The 22,235-nt window shown below is 40.0% G+C and overlaps 1 protein-coding gene across 1 annotated transcript in view; it reads left to right on the forward strand.

Annotated features, from left to right (window-relative positions):
- Positions 1 to 22,235, forward strand: part of LOC127425046 (nectin-2-like) — a 193,885-nt gene that overhangs the window by 158,611 nt on the left and 13,039 nt on the right. The window contains exons 7-9 of the mRNA XM_051670667.1: positions 16,789 to 16,921; positions 17,106 to 17,163; positions 18,550 to 18,651. Of these exons, the coding sequence (XP_051526627.1) occupies positions 16,789 to 16,921; positions 17,106 to 17,163; positions 18,550 to 18,651 (293 nt within the window). The remainder of the gene's footprint in view (positions 1 to 16,788; positions 16,922 to 17,105; positions 17,164 to 18,549; positions 18,652 to 22,235) is intronic.

The following is a 22,235-nucleotide window of genomic DNA, read 5'->3' on the forward strand; positions in this document are numbered from 1 at the left end:
ACAAACATAAGATAACCATGATCAACAGTATAGGTACACCATGACACAGGATCACTTCAGTGATCTTGAGAAAATAGCCTATGTATCAACTGTGTGATTGCTGGGCAGATATGACAAATTCATTGATGATTTTGCATCAATAAAAACTAGAAGGGCAGGGTTACATTTTAAATTAGGAATTAGTTGTAATAGCACAAGCAGCAATCTGTAAGTATTCTACCATTTTCTTCATTGACTCTAAAATGTAATTGAGCAATTTAAGTAATGTATGCACAATGTACATGTTAATATGAATTGCCAATTTTACATATATATATATATATATATATATATACACACACTGTATATAGTTCATTTCAATATAGATTGTCTAGTTATTTTTATTTCAAGGGACAGTTCACCAAAAAATTAAAATTCTCTCATAATTTATTCACAGTCATGCCATTCCAGAAACATGGCTTTTTTTCTTTTGCAGAAGACAAATAAAAATGTTGTTAGAAGAATATCTCAGCTCTGTAGGTCCATAATATGCTGTTGGCCAGAACTTTGAAGCTCCAAAAACCATATAAAGGCAGCATAAAAGCAATCCATATGACTCCAGTGGTTAAATCCATATCTTCAGAAGTGATATGATAGGTGTGGGTGAGAAACATTCACATTCATGAGTGAGATTACTATTTAAGTCCCTTTTTATTTTAAATCTTCAGATGTGAATGTGAAACTAAACAGTCATCACATGTGACTTTCAGATGTGAAAGTGAAGATTTAGAGTAAAAAAAAGGACTTAAATATTTATCTGTTTCTCACTTACACCTATCATGTCACTTCTGAAGACCACTGGAGTCTTATGGATGACTTTTATGCTGCCTTAATGTGCTTTTTGAAGCTTCAAAGTTCTGGCCAACATTCACTTGCATTGAATGGACCTACAAAGCTGAGATATTCTTCTAAACACTTTCACTTGTGTTCAGCAAAAAGAACAAATTCATACACATCTAGGGTATCATGAGAGTGAGTAAATGATGAGAGAATTTTCATTTTTGGGCAGCCTATCCCTTTTATTTATTTTGTGTGTTAAAGCATAGTTCTGTAATAAAAAGTGAATAAAAAAAGTAATACAACATTTTGTTGATAAGGGGGGGCGCCATGTCAGATCTCACCTAGGGCGCCAAGGAAGCCAGAACCGCCACTGATGGGGCCACTTTTTGTAGGGGTTAAAGGCAAAAATGTGAAGCTTATAATTTTATAAATCACTTATATTAAAAAAAAAATTTGCTTTGACAATATAAACATCTTTTTATTTTTGCAAACATGCTGTCTTTATAGTATCTCATGTACTGTACTCCTTGTATAATTTCATGCTTACTGCTTGCACAGTAAAAACTGGTCTTAATACATGAATATACATTCACTTACAAATATATAGCTGCCTTAACATATTAGAAAGGGGGTCCCTTGTAGGGATTGTCAAATTTGGGGGTCCTTTGCATCAAAAAGTTTGAATACCCCTGGTATAGACAACTTTTATTGGGTTTCTTTGGAGCTTAACAAATGAGATCACTATAGACTGTCATTGTATGGAAAAAGTTGCGTAAAGATTGTTTAAAAATGTCTACTTGAGTATTATACAGAACAAATAAAAGCATACCATTTTGGAACAAAATGAGGATGAGTAAATAATGTCTGAATTTTAATTTCTTGGTGAATTCTGGTCTATTCCTTTAAATATAAAACAAAACAGTGGAAAGAGGAGCGTTGGATGACTATATGGAACACAGCAAATGAACAACAGGAGATGTGGTAAGGAGGGCAGATCAGAGTGCCTCATGAATAGTTGAGAGTACAGAAAACACAAATGGAAGACCCTGGGTGCTTTCTAGACTTCTGGATCCCAGTGGTTAAGAATTAAATAGCATAGCGACTGACAAGAGTGTACAGATATCGAGATGGGCTTTACACAATGTACTACAGTCGACTTAAGATGTATTCAAAGACCACAAGGCCAGAGTAAACCTTCACATATCATAAAATACACCAAGCGTATCCAGCACATGATATACATTAAAGGGCAGCATATGTTGAGGAATGGATGATTGAGGGATTTCAAGGATATTGGAGAGCGAAGGCCGGATATATAGGTCTCTTACAGAGTGAGTGATGGAGAGAGAAGAAAAGAGGGGGCTGGGGGGCCCCCGCAGAGTCAAACCGACAAATGCAGACTGACAGTGAGCAGATTGTTCTCCTACAGAGAGAGAGAGAGAGAGAGAGAGAGAGAGAGAGAGAGAGAGAGGAAGACAGCGAAAAATACATGATGCTGCATAGAGGGGGTCCTATAAGTTGAGATGTGCAGCCCTTAAAGCTTGTCTGCATACACGCACACACACACATAGACAGAGAGTGTTGCTGTCATTCGTAGTAATCCACATGCAGTTCAAATGTACGTGGCCAGTTGCAGGATCAGAGGAGATTAGCTTAGACTCAGAATGATGGGAAAGTCTAGAAATACTCCACACAGAACTACACAACTCGTACTGTCAATATGGAGAAAACCAGCTCAAGGCACTGAACATCATTTTTGATGCTTTCATGATACTTTCACACTGAAAATAAAAATTCTTTAATTTACTCACCCTCATGTCGTTCCAAACTTGTATGAATTCCTTTCTTCTGTGGAACACAAAATGAGACGTTTAGGCCATGTCCACACTAATACATTTTAGTTGAAGACGCATAGATTTTTCTATGTTTACGCCTCACATCCACACTAGAACGCCGTTTTCCTCCATCAAAAACAGAGCATTTCGAAAACGCTCTCCATTACTGCATACTTTGGAGTTTCCTTCAATGAAAGTGAAAGCGGACAGACAAAAACAAAAGCACAATAAGGGGCAGTAAACTTTTTTTTTTTCATCCATCTGCACTGTTTTTTAAAATAGTGTTTAAGGTAATCATGCACTAGAGGGACGTTTTAGGCCACTGCGCTGCTTCTCTCTGTTTTTTTTTTCAGTGTCTTGTGCAAGAGTGCTGCATTTTTATATACGCCATGTCAAGTTAAAATAACTTTTGTGTCTTGAGACACATGCACTCTATTCTTACTCTATTCGTTGCACTGCATCTAGCTTTTTGTAATGTAACTTTACAAAATAGTATCATAAAAGTTCTGTCATTCAACTTATCGGCTATATTCTGAATCATTAGAAGCCTGATCAGACTGTAAATTCGGCGAGAGTAGGTCGAAAGTTCATCACTGCCCCCAGTGGCTAAAGCTGAAAGTGTTGTTGAACGAATGGGCATGTGTGACCTCCAGTTTCTGGGTGAAATGTCCACAGAGTGGCACCAAAATTTAGTTTTAAAGCAAGTTGTAAATTATGTAATACAGTGAAGAGAAATGCATATTTTAGTAACCCTACTCCCTAAAGTCAATGGAGGAAAAAAAATGATCTTAGAGGGAAACGTAACCTCAGAATCAAGCTCATTATTGATTAAGTGAAGGCAATTACAGAGGCTGCTAAAACCCATTTGAATTTATGCCAAAATTTCTAATAGAAGACGTGAGTGTTGCTTGCCGTGAAAAAATTGCCGACAAAATGCTAGGAGTTTGTGAGTAGTTGTCAGGGCATTATGATATACAGTGCATCCAGAAAGTATTCACAGCGCTTCACTTTTTCCACATTTTGTTATGTTACAGCCTTATTCCAAAATGGATTAAATTCATTATTTTCCTCAAAATTCTACAAACAATACCCCATAATGACAACATGAAAGAAGTTTGTTTGAAATCTTTGCAAATGTATTAAAAATAAAAAATGAAAAAAATCACATGTACATACATTTTGGCATAAATTCAGATGGGTTTTAGCAGCCTCTGTAATTGCCTTCACTTAATCAATAATGAGCTTGATTCTGACAGCCTTTGCCATGTCACTCAAAATTGAGCTCAGGTGTTTCCACTGATCATCCTTGAGATGTTTCTACAACTTGATTGGAGTCCACCTGTGGTAAATTCAGTTGATTGGACATGATTTGGAAAGGCACACACCTGTCTATATAAGGTCCCACAGTTAACAGTGCATGTCAGAGCACAAACCAAGCCATGAAGTCCAAGGAATTGTCTGTAGACCTCCGAGACAGGATTGTATCGAGGCACAGATCTGGGGAAGGGTACAGAATAATTTCTGCAGCATTGAAGGTCCCAATGAGCACAGTGGCCTCCATCATCCGTAAATGGAAGAAGTTTGGAACCACCAGGACTCTTCCTAGAGCTGGCCGCACCGGCCAAACTGAGCGACCGGGGAGAAGGGCCTTAGACATGGAGGTGACCAAGAACCCGATGGTCACTCTGACAGAGCTCCAGCGTTTCTCTGTGGAGAGAGGAGAACCTTCCAGAAGAACAACCATCTCTGCAGCACTCCACCAATCAGGCCTGTATGGTAGAGTGGCCAGACGGAAGCCACTCCTCAGTAAAAGGCACATGACAGCCCGCCTGGAGGACTCTCAGACCATGAGAAACAGAATTCTCTGGTCTGATGAAACAAAGATTGAACTCTTTGGCTTGAATGGCAAGCGTCATGTCTGGAGGAAACCAGGCACCGCTCATCACCTGGCCAATACCATCCCTACAGTGAAGCATGGTGGTGGCAGCATCATGCTGTGGGGATGTTTTTCAGCGGCAGGAACTGGGAGACTAGTCAGGATCGAGGGAAAGATGAATGCAGCAATGTACAGAGACATCCTTGATGAAAACCTGCTCCAGAGCGCTCTGGACCTCAGACTGGGGCAAAGGTTCATCTTCCAACAGGACAACGACCCCAAGCACACAGCCAAGATAACAAAGGAGTGACTACGGGACAACTCTGTGAATGTCTTTGAGTGGCCCAGCCAGAGCCCAGACTTGAACCCGATTGAACATCTCTGGAGAGATCTGAAAATGGCTGTGCACTGACGCTCCCCATCCAACCTGATGGAGCTTGAGAGGTCCTGCAAAGAAGCATGGGAGAAACTGCCCAAAAATAGGTGTGCCAAGCTTGTAGCATCATACTCAAAAAGACTTGAGGCTGTAATTGGTGCCAAAGGTGCTTCAACAAAGTATTGAGCAAAGACTGTGAATACTTATGTACATGTGATATTATTATTTTATTTTTATTTATTTTTTTTTATTTTTATAAATTTGCAAAGATTTCAAAGAAACTTCTTTCACGTTGTCATTATGGGGTATTGTTTGTAGAATTTTGAGGAAAATAATGAATTTAATCCATTTTGGAATAAGGCTGTAACATAACAAATTGTGGAAAAAGTGAAGCGCTGTGAATACTTTCCAGATGCACTGTAGTTTTTAAGTGTTATAGTTATATAGTTTCTGAGTGTTTTAGCATGTTTCTAGGTGGTTGCTAGAGTGTTGCTAGGATGTTCTGGGTGGTTTCTGCTGGCCCAAGTCAAAGGTCCCCCAGGTCTCTGTGTTATTCTAGTCCCTAGTTTAGTTCTCTCTTTAAATGTAAGTCTATGGCATTTTTTTTTTCACCCATGTTATCGTCCAGCAGGTAAAAATTGCTGCTTTTTGGCAGCTATATTTTTAGAGAGGTTTGTCTAGAAGAGTAATGTTTAACAGGTGAGTTTAAGGCAAAACAAAAGGAATTGCAAAATATACCATTAACTGCCACTATCATACAGAGAGCATGTGAGACATGAGAGAACAACCTAAGTGCAAGTCAAGAAGGTTTTGTTTTATTCATTCATAGCAAAAAAAGAGAAAAAAGAACACTGTTTTGCTACCAGCCATGTAGGTGTTTTGAAACTCCACATGAGTCTGGGCAGCAAACACACACACACACACACACACTCCCTCGCTTGTGTCAGGCCCAATTATTTATGCATGCAGTATCCAGGTAACCACTCCATCAGGGAGGTAAGACACCATCTAGCTAGTCCCACAGCTGAGACGGACACAAACACACAGGAGTCAAAGACAAACCAAGATATGATCTCTTATTAAAGCTCTCTGCAAACTCCTCTTTAATAATAACCATTCCTGTCACCATGACTTTCACAATGAAATCCGACCACAGCATATGGTTGTGGTTTACCTAAATCCAGCCAAAACTGTTGGAGAACAGATCTGACTTTGTAAGAAAAAAGCATATTTTGGCAAAGCTTAAGTTTAGCAAAATGTCCCTGGGTGCTCTTTTTCATACAATAAATGTGAAGGGAACAGATGTTTTCAAACTCCTAAATGAATAAAGAAGCACCATGAAAGTAGTCTATAAGAGGACTTTTTGTGAGGAACAGGTGGAATTCTAGTCATTATCACTGAAAATGTTGCCCTCTGTAGTAGCTCTCAAATCTCATTTGCATCACTACATAGTCAAAGTGACACGTCACGTAAAGTTATGAGGCATGACAACTAATAGCGTCTGACATCACTGACGTTAAGCATTGCACGTGTTGTCACGCGCCATATATGAATACCTTAACACAAATTAGATTTGAGAGTTGAGGTGGAGTTATAGTTAATTTCGGTCTCTCACACAAAGCTATCGTATGTCTTACAGTGCATTTAAGTCATGTCGGAATAGTCATAATTACGAGTTAAGCATACATGAATGGCACCACAAAGTCGTAATAATGAGTGGGAAACTTTGGATTATCTTCAAGCCATGACTTTCCGAGTTGGGGGTGTGTTGATTTAAGAATCATGGCAGAAGCAAGGGGGGCCTGGGTAGCTCAGTGGTAAAATACACTGGTTACCACCCCTGGAGCTCGCTAGTTTGCTAGTTCGAATCCCAGGGCGTACTGAGTGACTCCAGCCAGGTCTCGTAAGCAACCAAATTGGCCCGTTTGCTAGGGAGGGTAGAGTCACATGGGGTAACGTCCTCATGGTCACTATAATGTGGTTTGTTCTCAGTGGGGCGCATGGTGAGTTGAGCGTGGTTGCCGTGGTGGATGGCGTGAAGCCTCCACACGCACTATTTCTCCGTGGCAATGCGCTCAACAAGCCACATGATAAGATGCACAGATTGACTGTCTCAGACACAGAGGCAACTGGGATTCATCCTCCACCACCCGGACTGAGGCAAATCACTATGCGACCACAAGGACTTAGAGCACATTGGGAATTGGGCATTCCAAATTGGGAGAAAAAGGGGAAAAATCCCCCCCCCCAAAAAAAGAATCATGGCGGAAGCAAATTGTTATTTGTAATAATTAAGTTTTACATGAGGATTTTGGCTGTACAGTTAAGTTTGTATTAGAGCTGTCAAAATTAATATGTTAACGCATGCGATTAATTAAAAATGTTTAACACGTTCATTTTTCTTAATCTCGATTAACGCATTTACCGATTTGACACTAGATTCTGACATTTTATCACGAAAACACAGAAACAAAAAATGCTATAATAAAGCATTATTGTTACATAGTTTTGTTTTCTTTCCTACGAAGGAAATGCATCTATGCATTTTGACAGGAAAAGAAGTGTATATATAGTCAAATTTCAGCACTTTCAAAATCTGCGATTAATACGAACAAACTTCCCAGTAGGACTTGAATGCACCATCTGGCCAGAAACATATTTACGCAAGTACAGGTAAAAAATGCAAGCACTTGGCCAGTGTATTGCTAACGTGCAGTCCGATTGAACATGCTTAAAGTGCGGTTTTGCTTTTCTGTGGCGGTAACAAACCTCAGTACTCATGGGGGTGATAGAGTTACAAAAAGTTACAAAAGTACATGCCATTAAAGGTGCTGAAAGTGATGTTAGCTGTTCTGGAACTTCCGTCAGACTTAGACACCAATTTACCTTCCTGCAACACCTTGCCCTCCAAACATACTGTTTACTGACTGCATACTGACTTTAACTTTCTTGCTCAGTAATATTCTCTTCAAACTGTTGCTCCTCCATGACTGTAGTTGACATGAAAGAGAAAACTCACTGTAGAAACGGACAGTTCATACTAATGTTGAGACTGCAATGCGTACTTGCTTTGTGTTGTGAATTGTGGTCTGACAAGTTTTGGAAATCAACACCACCAAATTGCATACCTAGAAGTGCCAGTGTTCACCTATTTGCGTAGAGTGTTTTGGCCTTTAACATGCGGCTTAATGCAAGTAAATGATGACCAAATTTTCATTTTTGAGCAAACTATTTCTTTAAAATGTATCTTCGGTCTTTAGGGTGCTAGATCAGCCCCACCGCTGACCCAAACACAAACAAGGATATAATCTTATGTATGTTTAAACTCTTTGCAAACTTTGTTTTTTAAATAATAATCATTCCAGTCGCCGTTACCTGACATTTAGCCTGAACAAGGAGTCTTTACAATTCTGGTTTACCTAAATGCATCCAAACAGTTGGAGAACAGACCTGACCTTGTGAGACAAAGCGTTTTTTGGCCAAAATGGGTCTTGAACCAAAATGCGTTTGAATCCATTCCTGCGCTACGTGTTTTTCATTCATCCAACTCAATGATGGCAATTTAGAGTGACTGGCCTGTATAAAACTGATTTTAGTTTGAATTGTGAGAGCTTTTTTCCCATTCATTTGGTTCTTTTTACCCGGCTATAATGGAAAAGAATTAATCCCACTGTTTTATTTAAAGAGAAAGGAACACATTTAAATGTGTATGAGTGCGAGAAAGAAAAAGTAAGAAAGTAATGGAGAGATTTTTTGCAGGGACACCACATAGTAGACGTGCCTTTAATCTGTTGAGTAGGGTAGCAGATGGATCAAATATGGAGCGAATTGTACGACAAAATATTCAGCTCCTCGCAAGAGAACATTCCTCGACTTTCTCCCTGTCAGAAATGACAAAGAAAATGTGTCTCAAATGTAAGTCACCTGTGACGAGGAGGATGGCGTGGCCGGGCCGAGAGGATTCACGGCCGGCACTGAGTTGCCCAATCAGCGGGAGAGAGATAAAAGGAGGACCCGGGGACGAGAGAGAGAGAGAGAGAGAAAGAGATGCATGCATGCAGCAGTAATTGTGTGTGCGCTTTTATGTTTCAGTTCAGTGTTTTATGTTGAATTAAAGTCTTTTTGATTGTTAATCCGGTTCCTGCTTCCTCCTTTCCAGATGAACGAGATGCTTGTCTGCCACACCACCATTTTAAACTCTCAAACATACTCTCCAACTGTTTTTAGCTACGTATTTTTGTCCTATTAACTATTTGTTTATAAACACCAGTCGCTAAGTAGCCAGGTGACGAACAAAGCCAGTCATGAAGCACACAGCCAATCAAAGCATCACCTGTAAGAGCAGGAACCTATCAGAGATGAGTATGCAAATTGGATTTGTGTAAATAGCGGGAACTTACCAGATCACACAAATAGGGACAGGGGTTTGCAAAAAAAACTTATAGTGTGAGTGTGTGCGTGTACATGTAATCCTCTTTGTGGCATTAAGAAGCAGCCGCAGTGGACTGAGTAGGGCTGTTTTTCTGCATGCGGGCAGATTTCAGACTGCACGTCTCAATTATCATGATCTTTATAAAGCTTTTAAGAGCAGCTCAGCACAGTATAACCTCTCTCTCTCTAGTTCTCTCTCTCTTTCTAAGTCTGGAGGCTAAGTATAGTGGTGGAATGGTGAAAGAATATGGGCGATAATGGGATGAATCAGAAGTCAGGCTGCTGCTGATAATTATTATTATTTCAACAATGAGTCTTTTGTCAGTCCCTCCGAAGTGTCCACCCACCTCTTACACTTGTGTGTGTGTGTGTGTGTGTGTGTGTTTTAATTTCCTCCTACACAAGAAGGGTCTGGTGGCCTTGGGCGAAATCACAAGGAGGCCTGTTTGCGAAAGGGGAAAAATAGCAGGAACATAAAGGTGTTGAATTGTTTTGAATTATTAAGAAAAGGCAGGAAGAGAAATCACAGTTTTGTCATTTGCCCATTCCACTGATGTAGTGCAAAGTGGAATTTTGTTCTCATACTGTACTTTCTGGCACATCTCTTTACGTTTTCTCTGTAAATCATTTTCCCGAATATCAACGGACTATTAAAAAAACATCTACCTCTGTCCATTTCTTTGCATTGCATTCTCTTCTCTCGCTCCATTTGTCTTCCTCCTCTTCAACATTCCTACTTTCTTCTTATAATAATTGATTCATATGAAATTGTGGGTTATTGTTGTTCTCAGTCAATTTTTTTATTTGTACCTTAATTGAAAGTAAATTTCTCATTTAATTGCAAGTCGTTTGTTGAGAGACTTCTACTCAAACAAACTAACATGATCACATGGGAACTCGACAGGTTGTGAATGTTCTAGTACCCTGAGAGCAACCCCCATTGTGTTACTGACAAGTGTCATCTCCAGTGGCGGGCCGTGCATTTAAAGTCTAGGCCTTCAGTGTGATTCATGCCATTAAGAAAACACAGTTCCACAATGAATGATTTGGGCATCATACATTATGTCGCAGCTAACTGGTAATACCAAGTTACATTTTAAAAACACGTCCACGTACGAAAGCCAGAACTTGAAACGACACTTAATGCTCAAGCAAGTCTAATTTTAACTGTAGCATGACTGTTTTGTGAAATGAACGTCTCCCAAACAGACATTCAAAAATCATAATTTTTCATATGAATCTACCAAGGAGCTCTATAATACCTGGAAAAATATATCTAATAATATTTGCGATTTAAATGTTGCTTGCAATAAATTTCATTTCGTCAGGGTACACAGTTATGCTGCGTTCCAATCAAGTTGGATGAGGGATATTCCTACTTGATATCTCCGACCATAAATGCATTCCATTCCACGATATTCAGAACTGCAACGCTCCTGTTAGCTTAGCAGGGGTTTGACTCTCATTAGAGATGTCTCCTAGCAACCCAACTGATAAACAATGCTGCAGCACTAGCATCTGTGCTTCAGGTGTACGATTATCAAAAGAGATTATAATGTTTTATACACCTGTTTCTGCAGGCATTAGTTAAACAAGTTAAATATCATGTAATGTGGAAACAACGTCATTTATCAATATTACTTAATAAAGTGAATGTTTATCACTTACTTTGTATATCTCCCTGAGTGTCGACATGTTTGTGTGACATCATGCTCATGCATCTCGGCGCAATTGGAGTTGAGAATTTCTGCACGAGCCTACAAGTTGTAATTCTGACTTCAAGATGCATTCCATTGCAATTTTCCTAGTAAGAAGTTGTAAAATCTGACTTTCCGAGTTGAATGGAATGCAGCACTACTTTTCAAAACTTGATCCGACACTGAATGCTCAAGCAGCCTAATTTACACTTAGAAAACTCCTGATGTTGCTATAACAATGCAAAAAGCACTTACCAATTTACTTGAAGTGAAAATCAGTCCTCCTTTCCTGTTTAATAAATTAAGCAATCACGCAGTCATGCAGAACATCGTGTTTTTAAATCCATAAGGATCTCTTTCTCAATGGCAATACCAGCAGTGATGACAGCCGACTCATCAGCAAGATCTCGCGCTTTTCGCTCTTGAATTACGTACATCACTTAAAGTGTGATTGCGTCACTCAAGGCCAGCTCGAAGGCCTCGACCAGGACATATCCTAAAGATCACACCCACAAAGAACAAATAAATCAATCTGATTGGCTGATTAATCTGACAATCTGACTTTAGTTGCTCATTTATTTGCACTGTTGAGGGATTCTGTAGAAATGAAGGCTTGAGGTGGTGGAGCTCAAACTTACGCGCTGCTTTGGGCATGTGATTTGTGAAACAGTTGTCACACTTTGCTTGTAAGCATCAAGGAATAAATTCTGACTGGATAAACTTTTCATTTTTCTCTGTTTGTTTGTAGATTAAGAGTGGAAAGCAATTAAAAATACATAGGCAAAAAGGTGATTGAGAATGAAAGGATGAAAAATCTTTATTTATTTGGCATGTTAGGCCAGCAGAGAAGGCTTTGCTGGCCCTGAGAAATCGCCACTGGTCATCTCCCATCAGACATTTTTCAACAATTCAAACATTTTCCCCTACAGTCTAATAAAATTGCAGTAATGATCCATTCTCAGATTTATGCAAAATTCCTCCCCCATCCTCAACATTTGTTATTTAATTTCAAGTCATGTGTTGGGAGACTTCTACCAGCCCTTACAAAAAATTCAGAGTTCTGGCAAACTAGCCGCAAACTTCCCAAAAAACTTGCCACAAATTTGCCACTTATTATTTTCACATGAAAATGAGCTTGTGATTTGCTGTAAATGTTTGCCAGAAGTTTGCAGCTCTTCACCAGTAGTGGTGAACCTGCAGCAAACCTTTGGCAACAATGGACAATTTGCGGCAAGTTTGCAGAAAAGGAAGTCCCGCCTTACAGGTAAAAGAGTCAACCAGCTTTCAATCAACTCGAGAACGTGCATGCGCATTAGCTGAACCAGCCTGAAAAAATTTGTTTTTTAAGTGCGACCTGAGCTAAACAAGTACAATTTATGATACCATTTTTGTCAGATTTAACTGCTAAATTAAAATATGTTCTTTGATCGTAATCTTGGCCAACCGTTTTGGAGATTCCAGTCTCTCCCCATTCAAGTAAGTTGATAGTGTACTTTTATGCCGCTGCCCAGCCTGCCTGGGAGCGTTCCAAAATGGCCGCCAAGTGGATTGACTTTCCTTGAAGGGACTTTGCTTCTACTCAAACAAACAAACATACAACAGCACGAGCTAAAACTCAACATCATCAGTTTTGACAGAAACTTGCTGGTTCTAGTGTATTTTTTTTCTTAGTCTTTGCTCTAATAAAATTGCAATGATGATCCACTTAAAATATTTTGGTAAACTGTTCCCCAATCCTCGACATTTCTCATTTAATTGCAAGTTGTTTGTTTTCAAGACTCTGCATAAATTAAACAAACAGCATCACAAGGTATGATGGCATTTCAGCATTTTCAACAGAAATTTTACATCCAATAGAAATAGAGGCCACTTTTTCAGCCGTCTTGGTTCCGTATTTTTCCCATTCATTTTTTTCCCATAGGAATTTCATAAAATCCTTCACAAAAGAGTTCCAAGCCATGAAGGAAACCAACCAGCTCCAAGGTGAATCACAACATTACAAACTTTGATTTTAAGCAAAATATTATTTGAAAATTGTACAAAAAAAAAAAAAAAAAAAAAAGACAAAAATAAAAAAGATATACAAATAAGTAGATTGAGCACGTAGAAAGACCAACTCGATTGATTCATAGTATGTCTTGTGGGTGGGTGGTCTCTGCAAAGCCTATTTGGCATGCTTTTTTGGCCGTGATTCTCTGATTGGTGGATTTTTTCTTGTCAGGATCATGGGTAGTGTAGTTCTTCACCAGAAATTTTGCTTGGTATTAAACACAATTTTTTAAGAAATTAAGTTGAAATAATGCAGACTGATGGCTTAAACAGAAGCATATGACATTCATTTAGGTCTGTCTTTAAAGGTTTATAAGTTATAGTTAAAAATTAATTCCCCTTTGAAGAAAATGAATGGGATTTTTAGTTTCAGAACCAGACTGTTGCACAATACTGATTAAACATTCAAGGATTTTTCAAAGTTCCTCCCCCACACTCAGCGTTTCTCATTTAATTGCAAGTCGTTTGCTGAGAGACACTACTCAGACAAACAATCACAGCAGCATAAGCTGCGACTCAAAATCAGCGATTTTGACAGAAATGTGCTGGTCTATTCCCCTTAGAGTCTTCATTCTAATTGAATTGCAATATGGATTATATACTGTACTCAAGGATTTCTGAAGTCCCCCCCCCACCCCCACACACACACACACAATCAAGCAAACAAACAAAGAAACATACTCAGCAACATGAGCAATGACTTGACAATGACAGTTTCAATGGAAATTAACAAGAGCCAATATATGTATTGCTAACGCTTGGTGACTACCCACCATCAGAGGAAATTTGCAAAGAAATAGTAGCTAATTTGAAATGTATACAGATGATTTGAAGAACAGTGTTCACTAACAAATGTATTGTGGAGATTGTAGGAAATGCAACGGCTCTTTGTTTAGACATGTTTTTTAGATGAAGTTTCTAATCTATGCGATAAACCCCACTGATATATGCAAACGCATTAGGCAAAACTCTCTCTTTTCTTTTATTCCTCTGTTTCTCTTTTTCCCTTGCTCGCTCTAGATAACATCGACGATAACAAATTCTCTTGTTTAATATCCACTGCAGGAAAAACAAATGTGACGCAGCAAGACAACCCATGTTGTGTGGTTATCAGCTTTTATCAAATAAAGGCACCCTTTTTTAATGTTCCTTCTTCTCTACATCTGATCTCACCACCTCAGTGTTGTTGTTGAAAGATGGGTGTGGGGTGTCCAATATTATGTTAGACAATCTTTAATGCATTACTGTGGCTCACTGCCCAAGAATCTCAATTTGTTTTTTATATATATTGTAAATGTATTTGTGACTACATGTTAAATGTGTCAGTGTGTTTTGAGCACATCTGAGTCTTTACAACAACTGGAAAGAGGGTTAATCTGATCCCTCGAAATAAAGCTTAAATTCACAGAAAGATCACCATTGTGTGTGTGCAGATCAAACAGAATTAGGAATCTTCAAAATGGCAACTGCTGCTCCTACTGGGCAGCACCGGAACTGCATTGTGTAATTTCCTCAGAACATACATGAGGAATCCACTTTTATTCAGTATTGTTTGCTCTCTCCTGTAGTCTATATACAGCATCTTTCCCTCTTTGGCAGCCTCATATCTTATTTCAAGAGTGTTTTATTGGCATGACAATGGATAAAGTATTGAGAATTTTCAGTGCTGGCAATCCCGTCTCTCTTTCTCTTTCTGTTTCGCCCCATCTCTCTCACCCCCATCATCAGTGGCTCTGAGAGCAAAGGGGCTTACTAATTTTAGCACACCCAACCCAGCAGCAAGTCTTAGCAAGCTTTGCCTGTGAATACCTCATCAAAATGAGCCACACTATAAAGAACCTTATCACTTTGGCATTAAATGTCTGACTGCAAAGGGAAAGATAAGAAGCTGTGGGATATTAGTTCTCGAACCAGATTAGTGGAGTGGAGCGCTAATAGTGGACATCACAACGGTGTCAAATAGTGAAACTGAGAAACAACTATAATGTACAGTACTTACACAGCTAATCCACTGACTATTTGCTGCATCTACACTGTCTACCAGTTCCAATTTTTCCCCCACCAATATCTGGCACAGATTGGATATTTTTGCATGCATGGAAACAGAAAAAGTATATAAAAATGAGTGCTGTCAGTCAATTAAATTTTTTAATTGCAGTTAGCATAATTTTTCATAGTTAAAGTGCTGAAATTTAACTCCCTATATATATATACTTTTTTTCTTGTCAAAAGGCATTTATTTCCTTTTTAGGAAAGAAAGCAAAACAATATGTAACAATATAATGCTTTATTAACATTTTCCAAACAAAGCCTTCCACAGTATAAAGATAGAAATGCACTAAAATAGCACCAATTCAAGTAACATTAAACGTTTCCCAAAATCTAAGTGGGAGTTTGACTAATTGAAAGAACTAGTCCCCACATAGGTTGCATATTTATTGCAATGGGCATTAAATCTCTTAAACTCTCATCCTCCACAGTATTAATCTTCCGGCAGACTGTGGCTATCCGCTTTACTATAGCAATCGAAAAGCACGTTCATGATTCGCATGAGGGTGTCAGTGCCAGCATCAAGGAGACTTATGTCTCTGCAGAAAAAAATGGGCTTTTCTCAATCAGTGGGCGTTTTCAAACCATTGAGATTCCCTACTTCCATTGGATAGTTTAGAAACACACATTACAGTTTGGAAATGCCCACAGATTGGAAAACACCCATTATTGTTCTGCAGAGACCTATACTTTGCGTCAAGCGCCACTTTAAACTCCACATGAAAAGCGTTACAGACAACGTCTTATTCTGCATTTTCCTGATAGTTAAAATTTGACTGCTTCTGTGATAATTAAATTGCACCTTACACAGACTGCAAAGTACTTGCTTTCTGTCACAAGTCCCATCTGGGCTTGTTTTGTACATACAAATAGCGTTAAGATGTCCTTTCACATCGCTGTTGTGTGTGTGTGTGTGTGTGTGTGTGCGTGTGTTGTGGTGTGTGCGTCTGTGTAATGACTCCGGGCAGACACATTGACACATCGCAAAGGTTCCGCCCTAGTACTACTAGTATGTTTGCTGGTTTATGCTTTATTAATGGTAAATGTGTTCATCACGATTAAGAAAAATAAATGCGTTAAACTTTTTAAATTAATTGCATGTGTTACCGCATTAATTTTGACAGCTCTAATAAAAATGTATGTTTTTGCATTCAATTGGGCCACTGTGGTTCTAAATCCAATATGCATATGATATCTGGTCATCTGCTACAATTTTTTGTCAGTTGTTACCAGTGTTGGGTGTAATCTGATTACAAAGTAATTACTAACTGTATTGGTAATCAAATTACTTTTGAAGTCAAACATTTGCGTAAAGCTTTATATTTTAAACTCCTCTAATCAAATTATAATTACTTTCAATTAAGGTAAATCAGTAAAGTAATCTGATTTAAATTTATAGAAGTAATTGATCATTTGTAGTGGGATACTTTTTTGAGTAACTGACAAACCACTCGTTGTTACATAGCTGAATTTGTCACTTGGAGTTATGGTAAGGTTAGTGAATGTATTGAAATTCCTCTGTATAGTATAATTCATGTACACGAGTACATGCATATTGATTATGTCTTTTGTCTTTGTATTTGAAAATGAACACAAATACATATACAGTATGTAATAGATATTAAAACAATTTTTGCCTCTTCTTTGTTTCTTTAGATCAACCTGTACCAAAACACGTCTCGGCTGGGCCAGTTATTGGAGGGTTAATTGCTGCCATAATAATTTTGTGTTTAATCGGTGCCGGTGTGGCCATGTTCCACAAACGACGTCAGAGTGTCGAAAACGGAGAGTAAGTGTGAAAGCACACACACAATCACACATTCTTGTTCAACATCCAATTCTTTCCTTCCTGGCTTGAAAATCCAAGCTATTTTAGTTTTTCATTCTCAGTGCATCTTAATTTTTACATTCACGGTATGGTATGCTGGCGCAGCACAATTAGAGCTAAACATCTCCCTCTGTGTCTTATCTAGAGGCCCCCCCAAACACAAGCCTCCTCCCCCGATGAAGTCTGGCAGCTCGACAGAAATGGTAAGCGGATGCTTTTCCCATCAGCCACCTCTCAAACCCTCGCATATCTGACATTCTCTTTCAACTTGATGTATTGAGGTTCTTTATTTTAGAGGATTGAGATTATGTACAATTCTCCAGGCTACTCATGGCAATTAAAAACAGAGCTTAGAGAAAACACACATGCATAAAGTAGCATAAAATAGATCTTTTAAAACCTTTGAAGAACAAAATTATTATTAGGACGGAAAAAATAATATTGCTGAAAAAAGGAGTAATTACGATTTTTCAGCTGTTAACAATTATTTTTTTGTTTGCTCGGTTGGTGTTGGGCTGCGTTTGAAATACGTATTGCCAAATATGTAAGAACTAGCTGAGCGAAGAGAATGAGAATTCCTAATATTCCCCTCGGGCTACAGTCGAGAGGGAAAGGGTTAACATGGGGGTAATGTGTATTGATCGAAGCTGAATGTAGAATGTGTGGGTGGAGCTAATTATGTGTGTCGGTGCACAAGTGTGTGTGAATGTGTTTGTGCACATATGCACTCATTCAGTGAACTTAATTACATTGAGGGTAACTTTACCATGCAATGACTCTCTTCTGTGGAATATAAAGGAAGATGTTAGGCAGAATGTTTCAGTCACCATTCACTTTCATTGTATGAAAAAACATGCAATGAAAGTGAATGGTAAATGAAGCTATCAGTCCTTAATATTTAACCTAACATCCCCTTTTGATGATGTGACACAAATTTTTTTTTTGTCTGGATCTATTAAGTTATTTTAAAACTACTTGAATACACCTATACTATGATGAACATGTTTTCAGTTAGTGAGTTGCCTTTTTTTTTTTTTTTTTTCTTTAAAAATGTGCTGTATCTGTCCGGAAACAGTAAACAAAACAAATTCTCATTAAAAATTGAAATTCTTAAAACTTTTGTACACCAAATCAAAGTCATGTGGTGTTACCAACATGTAGGATGCCATTTTGTGGGGGGGGGGGAAAGAAGAAAAAACCCCAGAGAGGACCCCTTTCAAAACTTTGTGTGAAGTAAATAAAAAAATAAAAAATAAAAATCAGATATTCTGACATTTTTTTCATATAGAGGAATGAAGATGGTGACACCACATGACATTTGTGAAGTCATTAAATTAAATTTTTTTGGTTGAAAATTTGGACACAAAAATTACTTTTCTACAAATTTGATGTGTTTTAAACTAGTTTTTAAAAAAGATTTCAAATTTTTATCACCTCGGACAACCTTGTTTGTCAAGGACCCTTTTGTGTTCATCATGCTTGTTTGGAACACGAGTGTGAGTAAATGTGAGTAAACTACACTGATAAAGCTGCAAAATTGGTTCTTGTATGTGTTTAACTCACCATCCCATGTGTTTGTGTCTCTACAGCTTAATAAACCACAGGACAAGGCCACAACCATCACAGAAACCGCGCCGCTCAGCAACTATGAGGCTAACTACTATGAAACCAACTCTGCAGAGCCTGTCACAGTAAGAGTTCCCATCCCATCTCTTTAACTTTGAAGTAGTACACTAAATAAACATTGCTTTGAAGAGCTTTGAATCTTATTCCATGAATATCCGTCATTCAGACAAGGTGTCTCGTTTCTCCTTTCAATGAGTTTGAATGACTTCGCAAGCCTATTTTACCACTTCAAACGGCAATTTAAGTACCATTTTCAAAACAGTCTCCTGACAATAATGTCACACTCATACAAACGGCAAAATCTAGTGACTCACTGCAATGTGTGGCTTGCGCTAACTCTGCCAAAGGGTCCTTTGTGTGGATTAATATGATGAGCTGGTTATTTCATCAACCATGATAACCGTAAAGCTAATTACTACAGCAGGTCTGTGTTTGAAGGATAAACAGAGACACATACCTTTGTGATATCGCCCTTAGGGAACTCTTTTTGGGCTTTCAGTAAGTGCTCTTCTTTATAAAGCACAATGGTAAGTAAACATCCCATTTTTTTCTCTACATTCAGAAATTGATTTTTAGCGATAAAGTAAAAACTTTTTTAAAAGACTTACCCATGAGGTCAGAGATTATTATGGGATAGAATAAGCTTCTTTAGAAGCCAAAGCCAGTGTTATTTCAACTTCATTTTAAAAAGATAGTGTTTAATTGGCAAATGCACAGTGAAGAACTATATAGTACGAGATGGCAAAATTGTAAGAAATTGAACAAGTTGGCTCATACAAAAATGTATGACTTACTCCCATAGAGAAAAATAAACCAATGAACAATGTTATTGTGATTTTTCTTAAGTTTAACACCTAACCCAAGCTTTAAAAAAAAGTCTACCCCCTTGCACAAACCCTAAACCTAATAAAAAAATAACTTTTGGAACTTTTTGGAACTTTAAGGAAGATAGCAAACATCGGAGACGAGGGAAGCGTTTACAGGTAACTGACATACATTAGTAATTTGTATTGCATAGTCTAAATAAATATGCAATCAGATTGTTTACCAAATTTGGTCACTGATGCTTTATTTCGTAAAACAAATGGTTGTATTGTATGAATTTGAAAATTCTGTTTGTTTACTGGTTGATCAAAAAAACCATACCTATTTGTAAGTGTCATACAATATCTTACGATTTCGTCATCTCATACAAATTATTACGAGTTGTCATGAGACTATGTTGAAATACCCATAATACTGAAGGTGATCCACTAATCGGAGAAGTCGCTGTAACCATGGAAACAGGAAGCACGGCAAAACGTCATGGTTACTGGTGTAACCTCCGTTCCCTGATGGAGGGAATGAGACGTTGGTGTCGATGTAGTGACACTAGGGGTCACTCTTGGGAGCCTGAGACACCTCTGATCTTTGATAAAAGGCCAATGAAAATTGGCGAGTGGTATTTGCATGCCACTCCCCCGAACATACGGGTATAAAAGGAGCTGGTATGCAACCACTCATTCAGGTTTTACGCTGAGGAGCCGATATAAGGTCTGGCCATTTCAGCGGGTAGTTCAGCGTTGTGGCAGGAGGGACCAATGTCTCGTTCCCTCCATCAGGGAACGGAGGTTACACCAGTAACCATGACGTTCCCTATCTGTCACTCACTCGACGTTGGTGTCGATGTAGTGACACTAGGGGTCCCTATACAAAACGCCACAAGGCTGAACTGTGTTACGTGAACTGGCGGTGTGTGGTGGACAGACTTGCTGTGTGCCTCATAGCCAGCACACTAGGTCGATACGTAACCTCCCCCGACACAGTTATGAGTGTCGAACGGCCCTTTTTGGGGACAAGTCGACTACCCAAAGATAGAGACAGGCTTAACCCAGTCGTGGCCTCTTTTCCCCTTCTCTTTTTCCACTCCCTAAAAAAGAAGGGGGATTATCCGACTGGGCCGCCAGGTCTAGTCGGGGGGTGTCCCTCCCAAGGGGAGGACACCGTGGAGACCACACCTCGCCCCAAGAGAGGGGGGGGATATTTAAGTGGAACAATACATCACATAGTCTTTCCAACCATGTGGAGAGCCTTCAAGGTAGATCCTGCCCAATGGGGGAGGAGATACTACAACATGGAGACTGGGGCAGAGGGGCTCTGCCCAAGGAAGACGCAGTTTGCCAGCAGGGAAACGAATTAGCGGAAGATATAGATCGCATGGGGTTAGCCTTAAGGGAACCGCCACATGCGGAGCACCTACCCCAGAACCGGGCTCTTAGTTAGCGCGTGTACTGGGCCGGCAGCGAGTCTCTCCGAAAACTCGACTGCCACAGGGCTCGGAGGAAGTCAACCAGGGAACAAATTTTGTGAACACTACTGGGAATTAACAGCGCACGTCTTCAGCTCAAAAGGAGGTGGAAGGCGCTGTGTGCAAGCGATACACCCGGCCGGCTATCCCGGGCTTATCCGCTTAAGTTGTGTGCCACTACCTGGGACAAAACCGGTTCCACCCGGAGGTTGTAGAACCTTGCAAAGGTGTTGGATGTTGCCCAGCCCACTGCTCTGCCAATGTCTGTTAGAGAGGCACCTCTGGCCAAGGCCCAAGAAGCCGCTACACCACGGGTAGAATGAGCTCGTAGCCCTACCGGGGGCGGCATGTTTTGGGCAAGATATGCCATAGTTATGGTGTCAACGAGCCAGTGGGCGATCCGCTGCTTGGAGACAGTGCTTCCTTTCCGCTGAGCACCAAAAGCAGACAAAGAGCTGCTCAGAGATTCTAAAGCTCTGCGTGCGATCCAAATAGATGCGTAAAGCACGCACCGGACACAGCGACGACAGGGCTGGGTCTGCCTCCTCCTGGGGCAGCACTTGCAGGTTCACCACCTAGTCCCTAAAGGGGTGGTGGGAACCTTGGGCACATAGCCCGGTCAGGGTCTCAGGATCACGTGAGAGTAACCTAGACCGAACTCCAGGCACGTTTCACTGACAGAGAACGCTTGCAGGTCACCTACCCTCTTGATGGAAGTGAGTGCAGTCAGGAGGGCAGTCTTCAAGGAGAGTGCCTTAAGCTCGGCTGACTGCAAAGGCTCAAAAGAGGCTCTCTGTAGACCCTGAAGAACTACAGAGGTCCACTGAGGGAACGAGGCGTGGCATGGAGGGATTCAGCCTCCTGGTGCCTCTTAGGAACCTGATGATCAGATCATGCTTCCCTAAGGACTTACCATCGACTGCGTTGTGGTGTGCTGCTATGGCAGCAATGTACACCTTCAAGGTGGAAGGGGACAGCCTCCCTTCCAACCTCTCTTGCAGGAAGGAAAGCACTGATCTGACTGCGCATCTCTGGGGTCTTCCCGACGGGAAGAACACCACTTAGCGAACAGACGCCACTAAAAGGCATACAGGCACCTCGTAGAGGGAGCCCTAGCCTGAGTGATCGTGTCTACCATTGCAGGTGGGAGACAGCTTAGGTCTTCCACGCCCCGTCCAGGGGCCAGACAAGGAGATTCCAGAGGTCTGGGCACGGGTGCCAGATGGTGCCCCTTCCCTGAGAAAGAAGGTCCTTCCTCAGGGGAATTTTGCCAGGGGGGAGCTGTCGCGAGGAGCGTGAGGTCCGAGCACCACGTCTGGGCGGGCCAGTAGGGTGCTTACCAGGACGACCTTCTCCTCATCC

The sequence above is a fragment of the Myxocyprinus asiaticus genome, chromosome 34 (genome assembly GCF_019703515.2).
Source record: "Myxocyprinus asiaticus isolate MX2 ecotype Aquarium Trade chromosome 34, UBuf_Myxa_2, whole genome shotgun sequence".
Taxonomy (NCBI): Eukaryota; Metazoa; Chordata; class Actinopteri; order Cypriniformes; family Catostomidae; genus Myxocyprinus; species Myxocyprinus asiaticus.